General features: G+C 42.4%; 1 protein-coding gene across 2 annotated transcripts in view; it reads right to left on the reverse strand.

The window, feature by feature from the left end:
* Positions 1-8893, reverse strand: part of pah (phenylalanine hydroxylase) — a 102927-nt gene that overhangs the window by 59072 nt on the left and 34962 nt on the right. For both annotated transcript variants that reach the window (XM_043708757.1, XM_043708756.1), the window contains one exon: positions 5337-5520. In XM_043708757.1, the coding sequence (XP_043564692.1) occupies positions 5337-5520 (184 nt within the window). The remainder of the gene's footprint in view (positions 1-5336; positions 5521-8893) is intronic.

Here is an 8893-nt window from a genome sequence, read left to right on the forward strand (position 1 = left end):
AGGTCTTTGGACTCTTCCATCGTCAGACCACAGCGAAACGACGGTTGGATGAAGAACGCCTCATCTTCCGGCTAGGAACTCTCCAACCACAAGGGATGAACTCGGGTTTCACCAGTTTCCTCATTTCCCCTCTCCCCAGCCTGTCTCAGTCAAATCCATCAAATTCAGCACCGCCTTCCTAACCTGCAATCTTCTTCCCGACCTCTCCGCCCCCACCCCAGTCTGACCTATCACCCTCACTTTGACCTCTTTCCACCTATCACATTTCCGACGCCCCTCCCCCAAGTCCCTCCTCCCTACCTTTTATCTTAGCCTGCTGGTCAAACTTTCCCCATTCCTGAAGAAGGGCTTATGCCCGAAACGTCGATTCTCCTGTTCCCTGGATGCTGCCTGACCTGCTGCGCTTTTCCAGCAACACATTTCCAGCTCTTTCATTGAGGCTCAGGAAGAAGATCCAGACGGAAACAATTTAACATTGGCACTTCACACTGAAGCCAAGGTCGAAGGATTTCCAGATTCCTATCATGTTCAAAATGGAATTCTGATGAGGAAGTGGAGACATCTTCACAAACCCACAGATGAAGAGTGAACAGTTGTTCATCAGATTGTGGTAGCGTCTAGATATCATAAGGAGCCATTGTGAGTAGAACGTGCCAGGATATTCAGGAATAAGCATCGATAGGCGGTCATTTTACTTGGCCAAAACTTCATGAAAATCTACTGCAGTACTGTAAAGCATGCCATACAAAACAGGTCATGGGAAAAGCTCAACCTGTAATCAAATTAGCATCTTTAATATCCAAGCTGAAAAATGTGTTGCTGAAAAAGCGCAGCAGGTCAGGCAGCATCCAAGGAGCAGGAGAATCTACGTTTCGTGCATAAGCCCTTCTTCAGGAATATCCATGCCAGTCTTTGAAAAACTATTCTCTTGTGTGTTAGTAGACTGTAGGGCCACTATTGTAAATGAAAGTGGGACACAAGTATATCCTTACCATTATGGATATGACAATATGATTTCCAGAAATTTTTCCTCTGAGAAAAAAATACAATTAAAGAAATGGTGGAAATATTAATACTGTTTATGAATTGTTCGGCACTACCAATTGAAAAACACCTGGACCAAGGTTCCAACTTTATGTCTAAACCTTTTCAGAACATAATAAGCAATTTGGTATAAAACAGTTCGTGTCTCCTGCTTTTCATTCTGAGGAAGGATCATTGAACCCGAAAAGTTAACTCTGATTTCTCACCATGGACACTGCCAGACCTGCTGAGCTTTTCCAGCAATTTCGGTTTTTGTTTCTGATTTCCAGCATCCGCAAGTTCTTTTGATCTTTGGAGCGCTATCATTAGACTCTCAACATAATGATTAAGGTATAGTGTTGCAAGTAACGACAGGATTAGGATAAAGGATTGAAATTTTTTTTATTGTTTACAACCAGAGATTCCCCCGGTCAATCTACTGGATTTAGTCCATTTAAATTAATCTCTGATTGTGAGATATGAGGACAATTAAAATTGATCAAGAAAAGGTTTTAAGACAAAAAGATGAATATTCCTTATTGGATTATGTGCCTATGTTTCTGGAGAGACTCACAGAAGCAGGTGAAGTGGCAGGGAGCAATTAAAAATCTCACAGGTAAGGATGAAAGAATGAGCAGACAAACATGCTGTAACTAGAAAATTTGTGGTGCAGATGAAGTTTTTAATACTATTCTCTTTACAAAGTGAACACCTGAAGGGAGGATTCAGAGTCCATACAGGGTAATTGAGAGAATTATTAAAGTAACTTATCTGGAAGATAGTCCCGATTATAGAAGAAGAATCAATAATGTTACATAACATGTTAAATCAATATTATCATAGAGAGGAAGATAAAAAAGCGGTCCAGTGGTAAATGTGGTGGAGATTGACAGAGAGAGCAGTTAGAGTGAGGAGAAGGCGAATTCACAAAGCAAACCTTCTACAATCCACTGTCCAAAACTGAAATACCAGGATAGTTCCTATTCAGATCCAGGTAAACTTGATGATCCTGTAGAATTACTTAGAAAATTCAAGGAAATCTATAGAGATACACCAAGCTGTAAAATGTTACCCAGTCACATTGCGGATGTTAGGGAAGTCAGTGTCAATAAACCAAATACAATCCATGGTAGAAAATCACTTACTGGAACCTAGCAAAAGCAACTAGAGGGCACCAGTGGTACTAGTTCCTAAACTGGACAGGCAGAATAGATCTTGCAGAGATTACAGAAATGTAAATGTAGTATTAAAGCAGTTTTATACCTAATTCTTCTATTTGTAGATTGCATTGATTGGATTGGTAGTGCCTCTTTCCTTTCTAAGTTTAATCTATTGAAGGAGTACCATTAACATCAAGGGCTGAAGAGATATCAGGCTTTGTTACACCAAATAAGTTGCATCAATATTTTATCATGTTATTTGGGTTTAAAAATACTCCAGCTACATACAAAAGACTAAAGTGCCTAACTGTATGGCTTATTTCATAAATAGTATGATATACAACACACCTAAAGGACATATAAAATAAGTAAGACATTGTAACAGAGGTAACAAGTAACTACATGATAACAAAAAAAAAGACATATTTAAGCAGCTGGTAACAAATCTTTCCCAGAGTGTGTTTGTGAAGTTGAGAGTAACTTTCCGAGGTCACATCCAACATTATGGGCAATTGTGAAGACTCTAATATATTTTCCCATTCCTAAACCAAACAGGAAATCAAGAGATTACTGGAATGTGTGATTTGTTGAAAATTAGTGCCTTGTTCCTTTACTAGATAGTGTTCAAAATCATGCAAATCCATCTTTTTGACCGTTACATCGATCATTGTTAAATTTGTGATGGGAACAGTAGGGCTTGATTTTCAGTGCACACTGACAACACACATGTACACACACGGGTACACAAAATCTATGTGCACACAATCATGGGGGTGCTTGAAACATATACAAACTCATGGGTTGACACAAATACATGTACACACAAGGGTGCACCAACTTACTGAACAAGTTCATCGATAAACGTGTGCTAATGAAAAAACGAATTAGCGACAGTTTCTCAAAATCTAATGAAACAATTCTAACCTATTCATGAGAAATCTGAACTGCTTGGCAGATGGAAATTCACTGGACGGGGGAGACATAATTAAAATGTAACTCCTATCTGCCCTTCTACAAATAGTAGGGTTCATTGCGTAGGGAAGAACATAACCATATATAAATTATAATCAAAAAACAAGACAGCAAATGAGTTCTAATGAGGGAATATCAAACAGGAAAAGAAGGGAGAGGAACAGTGGATGAGAACTGGCAGATTTTAAAATTAGACTAGCTAATTTAATTCTCCACAGCCATTTATAACTTTAATTTCTTCCCTCAGATACTGACTGCATTGACAGTTGGGAGGTAACTAGCAGGTCAGCCAAGGAACAGGCAATAAAACAAGTCAGTGAGCAAAGGTTCTGATCAGCCACTTATTCTGACCTGCTCATTTATCAAACGGTTGTTGTTATGCCTTTGTCCTGTATTCTGGTCACTCTGAATGGGGTTAGATGTCCTAAGATTTGTTAAATTTATGAGAATTCATAACACTCATTAAACTCTTGTCTAAACAAAGTTAACAACTCAACTCTGCCTCAGGGTAAGGGGAATTTTGGAAAAGAAGCCTCGTTTCTCAGCATCTTGTACTTTCATTCAACTCTGAAGAATAATAAATCTCCAGTAGATATAAAGCTTCATTCTGGTATCTCAAGCACCTGTCTGTCTGCAACTCATTAATACATTGCTTTGAAAAAAAAGTACTTGTTAGTAAAAAGTTTCACTGTAATTCTGCCAAACAGAAATTTGGATTGATGATTTGGTCAGTTCTTAATGAATGACAGCATGACAATAAATCCACTGGGAGACCACAGGAGCAGCGATTTTCTCTTGGTTGATGCAGCTGGACTGTTACTAATGAGGCTAAGTTAATATTTTTATACATGGAAGTGGAATTATTCATTGAGGACTTACTCAGCCAGACGTTAGATTCAGGTCGTGGGAGGGAAATTGTTGCATTTTATGTCTATGTCATAATGCTCACCAATATCAAGGTGCAGAAATTGCATACATTTTACAAACTTAATGGATACATTGAGCAGTTTGATCTCTCTGTGTGGCCCCTCAGCCACAGGGAGTTGATAACAGAACATGGGCTCATTCATCCACACCTCACACAATTAGAAAGAAACAACTTGCCTTTAGTACTGCTCCACCAGCACTCAGGAAGCATGAAGATATCCAGGACAACGTAACCAACCTGATGGGCATCACAAACATCCACTCCCTCCCCACTGACACTCGGTAACAGCAGTGCACTACAAGTTTCGCTGCAGAAATTCACCAAAAATCCTCAGATAGGACCTTCCAAATCCCTGACCACTTGCATCTAGAAGGACAAGGGCAGCAGATGCATGGGAATACCACCACCAGCAAGTTCCCCTCCAAGCCACTTGCCATTCTGACTTGCAAATATATTGCCAATCCTTCGCTGTCACTGGGTCAAAATCCTGGAAAACCCTCTCTAATGACATTGTAGGTCAACCTGCCAATGGACTCCAATTGTTCAGAAAGGCAGTTCACCACCACTTTCTCAATGGCAATAAATGCTGGCCCAGCCAGCGATGCCCACATTCCATGAACGAATAAAGGAAAAAAAAATCAACAATGTGGCACAGACCTTTCTGCAAGGACCATGTCCACACTCCCCATACCTACATACAATCTCCACCTCTTCACTCATAGACAACCCCTCCTCACTGTTGCCTATGCCTACACATAAACCCCCACTCCCTCACTCATAAAAACCTCCACCGCAATGTTCTCTATACCTAGACACAATCCCCACCCCTTCACTCATAAACAACCCCCACCCCACTGTTACCCATACTTACACACAATTCCCCATCCATAAGCCCTCCTCACTTCCATGCACACTGCAGCTCCCATGCGCACCCCACTCCCCATGTACACTCCACAACCACCTGATGAAGGAGCAGTGCTCCAAAAGCTAGTGCTTCCAATTAAACCTGTTGGACTATAACCTGGTGCTGTGTGATTTTTAACTTTGTACACCCCAGTCCAACACCAGCATCTCCAAATCCATATCCCAAGTACACTCCATCTCCCCAATGCACATTCCATATCCCACACACACTCCGTATCCCACACACACTCCGTATCCCACACACACTCCGTATCCCACACACCTGTCTCCCGTAAACCCTGGCCATACTCCTGTTGGTGAACAAATCAGAGAGAATATGTCACTGGTACCTGTGTCCTTTATCTTGTCCCGTGATAATTCATGAATAGTGCCACTGATTTCTTGTTGCAAGCTGTCGAGGATCTCCTCAAGGCAAGTGATATCTTTACAGTCCAGGTCAATGAAGAACTCATACTGTCCCTTTTTGATGCGGGAAGGCCTGGATTCAATGTGAGTGAGATTCACACCCTTTTCCTGCCAAAAGCAAAGAAATAAATGTCTCCCTTTATTTAGGTAAATATCTTGAAAAGGATTTGTTGAAGGAGAATAAATTCGCTCATTCTGGATGCCCCAAAGTATCTCATCATTATTGCATAGCAAGCTCTCACACACAGTGATAATGACTGGGTAATTTGCTCTTAGTGATGCGAAGTGATGGATGAATATTGGTGCAATGATTTTCATTGAAGTGAATGTTCCTGCTCTTGTGTCATGGGGTCTTTTACAGAGCAAGCAGAGCAGTTGAGTTAGTATCTCAACTGAAAAATTACAAATCCATCAATGGAGCATCCTCAGCACTGGACTGGATAAGACCAGAAGGAACTGGAGCAGAAGTAAGCCATTCAGCCCACTAACCTCTTCTGACAATCAACAGGATCATGGCTCAAAATGAGTGTGGCTTTAACTCCACCTCTATCTGCTCTGATGTCCCCGATAACTCTTGATTCCCTTAACATCTGTATAACTCATCCTTTAGTATATTTAATGATCTAGCCACTATTAAACTCTGGAAAAGAGAATTCCAAAGACTAAAAGCCCTCTGAGAGAAGAAATGCTTCCTCATCTCCTTTTCAATGGGAGAGCCTTTCCTTTAAAATTGTACCTCATAATTCTTGACTCCCCAAGAGGGGAAACATCCCTCAGCATCAAACCTGACAAGCCCCTCAGTATGTTTCAATAAGATCAGTTTTCAATTTCCTAGTTTCCAGTGAGTATTGGCCCAACCTGGCCAATGTTTCCTCATAAGACAACCCCTTCATCCTGGGAATCAACAGAGTGAACAGTATCTGAACTATTTGCAAAGGACACCCGTCCTTAAGCGAAGAAACCAAAGCTGTGCAACTGTTCTCACTATTGCCCTACACAGTTGTTACTCTGACTCGCTGGCAATAAAAGCCAGTATTCCATTTGCCCTCCTAATAACTGGTATCCTTGTGGAGGGAAGTGGTAGTCCCGGTCAGGTCCAATTTGCGATGGTCTGAATGTAGTCTGGGGACCCCCTCCACATTCCTGATGAAGGGCTTATACCTGAAATGTCGACTGTCCTGCTCTTCAGATGCTGCATGACCTGCTGCGCTTTTCCAGTGCCACACTTTTTGACTCTAATAACTGGCATGCTGAGGTTTAATGATTCATGTACAAGGACACTCAGATCTCTTTTTCATCTGATTTCTGCAAACTAACTTCATTAAAATATATTCTGCTTTACTAATATTTCTGTACAAGCAGACAAGTCCACATTGCCCACCATTGTCCACTTATCTCACTTGCCTCTGTCCCTTTGCACACACTGACACCTTGCCTTCCCACCTATCCTTGTTACATCAGCAATTTGACTGCAAACAGCTTGCTTCATCATCCAAATCAACACTCATTCCTGCAGCTACTAGTTACAGCGTCGCTCCGAAAGCTAGTGTGCTTCCAATTAAACCTGTTGGACTATAACCTGGTGTTGTGTGATTTTTAACTTCATATCTTCTGCATTTGGTAATTTTAACTTTTCACATTGGAGAATGCCTTAAGCTTTGTCATCTTGAGCATCAAGTGTAAAACTTGTGGTTCGGGTAACCTACTCAGCATGGGAGCTATAAGAATCCTGGCACCTGGTTAATATCTCACTTCCAAGTCATATCGGAATACTGTGTCCTGTTCCGGTTATCCGGTTATAGGAAGGATATTATCAGGCTGGAGAGGGGTCACAAGAGATTTACCAGGATGTTACTGGGTATGGAAGGTTTAAGTTCTAAAGAAAGGTTGAATAGGCTGGGACATTTTTCACTGAAGCGTAGGAGGTCAACAGGTGATCTGATAGAAGTTTATAAAATAATGAGGGGTATAGGTAGAGTTAATGGTAGTTGTCTTTTCCATAGGATGTGGGAATTTCAAGACCGGGGGCATATTTTTAAGATGAGAGGAGAGAGATTTAAAAAAGACATAAGAGGCAATTTTTTACACAAAGGGTTGTTCACATGTGGAATGAACTTCCTGAGAAAGTAATGGATGGGGGTCCTGTTACAACGTTTAAAAGACATTTGGATAGATAGTTCGGTTTGGAGGGATATGGGCCAGGAGCAGGCATGAGGCACTAGTTTAGCTTAGGATTATGTTCATAATGGGCTGGTTGCACCGAAGGATCTGAATTCATGCTGTATGACTCTAAGACTCTATATCCGTCATCTTGACCAGAAGACAACACAAATGTGGTGATGCACTCAATAGCACTTTGTAAGAGAGAACCAAAAACTGCAGATGCTGGAACACAAAGTAGACAGGCAGGAAGCTGGAAAAACACAGCAGTGTGGCAGCATCAGGAGGTGGAGAAGTCAGCTGAAAAAGTTACACCAGTGTGGCAGTGAGAAAGGGGCTGAAGAGTTTACACCAGTGTGGCAGTGAGAAAGGGGCTGAAGAGGGCACAGCAGTGTGGCAGTGAGAAAGGGGCTGAAGAAGTTACACCTGTGTGGCAATGAGAAACGAGGTGAAGAGGTTACAGCAGTGTGACAGTGAGAAAGGGGCTGAAGAGGTTACAGCAGTGTGGCAGTGAGAAAGGGGCTAGAGAGGTTACAGCAGTGTGGCAGTGAGAAAGGGGTTGAGGAGGTTCCAGCAGTGTGGCAGTGAGAAAGGGGTTGAGGAGGTTCCAGCAGTGTGGCAGTGAGAAAGGGAACTGAAGAGATCACAGCGTGAGAAGGGGACTGAAGAGGTCACAGCAGTGTGGCAGTGAGAAAGGGGACTAAAGAGGTTACAGCAGTATGACAGTGAGATAGGGGACTAAAGAGTTTACAGCACTGTGGTAGTGAGAAAGGGGACTGAAGAGGTTACAGCAGTATGGCAGTGAGAAAGGGGACTAAAGAGGTTACAGCAGTGTGGCAGTGAGAAAGGGGACTGAAGAGGTTACAGCAGTATGACAGTGAGATAGGGGACTAAAGAGTTTACAGCAGTGTGGTAGTGAGAAAGGGGTTGAAAAAGTCACAGCAGTATGGCAGTGAGAAAGGGGACTGAAGAGGTTACAGCAGTGTGGCAGTGAGAAAGGGGACAGAAGAGGTTACAGCAGTGTGGCAGTGAGAAAGGGGCTGAAGAGTTACAGCAATATGGCAGTGAGAAAGGGGCTAGAGAGGTTACAGCAGTGTGACAGTGAGAAAGGGGCTGAAGAGGTTACAGCAGTGTGGCAGTGAGAAAGGGGCTAGAGAGGTTACAGCAGTGTGACAGTGAGAAAGGGGCTAGAGGGTTTACAGCATTGTGGCAGTGAGAAAGGGCCTAGAGAGTTACAGCAGCGTGGCAGTGAGAAAGGGGCTGAATAGGTTACAGCAGTGTGACAGTGAGAAAGGGGCAGAAGAGGTTACAGCAGTGTGGC

The sequence above is a fragment of the Chiloscyllium plagiosum genome, chromosome 19 (genome assembly GCF_004010195.1).
Source record: "Chiloscyllium plagiosum isolate BGI_BamShark_2017 chromosome 19, ASM401019v2, whole genome shotgun sequence".
NCBI lineage: Eukaryota > Metazoa > Chordata > Chondrichthyes > Orectolobiformes > Hemiscylliidae > Chiloscyllium > Chiloscyllium plagiosum.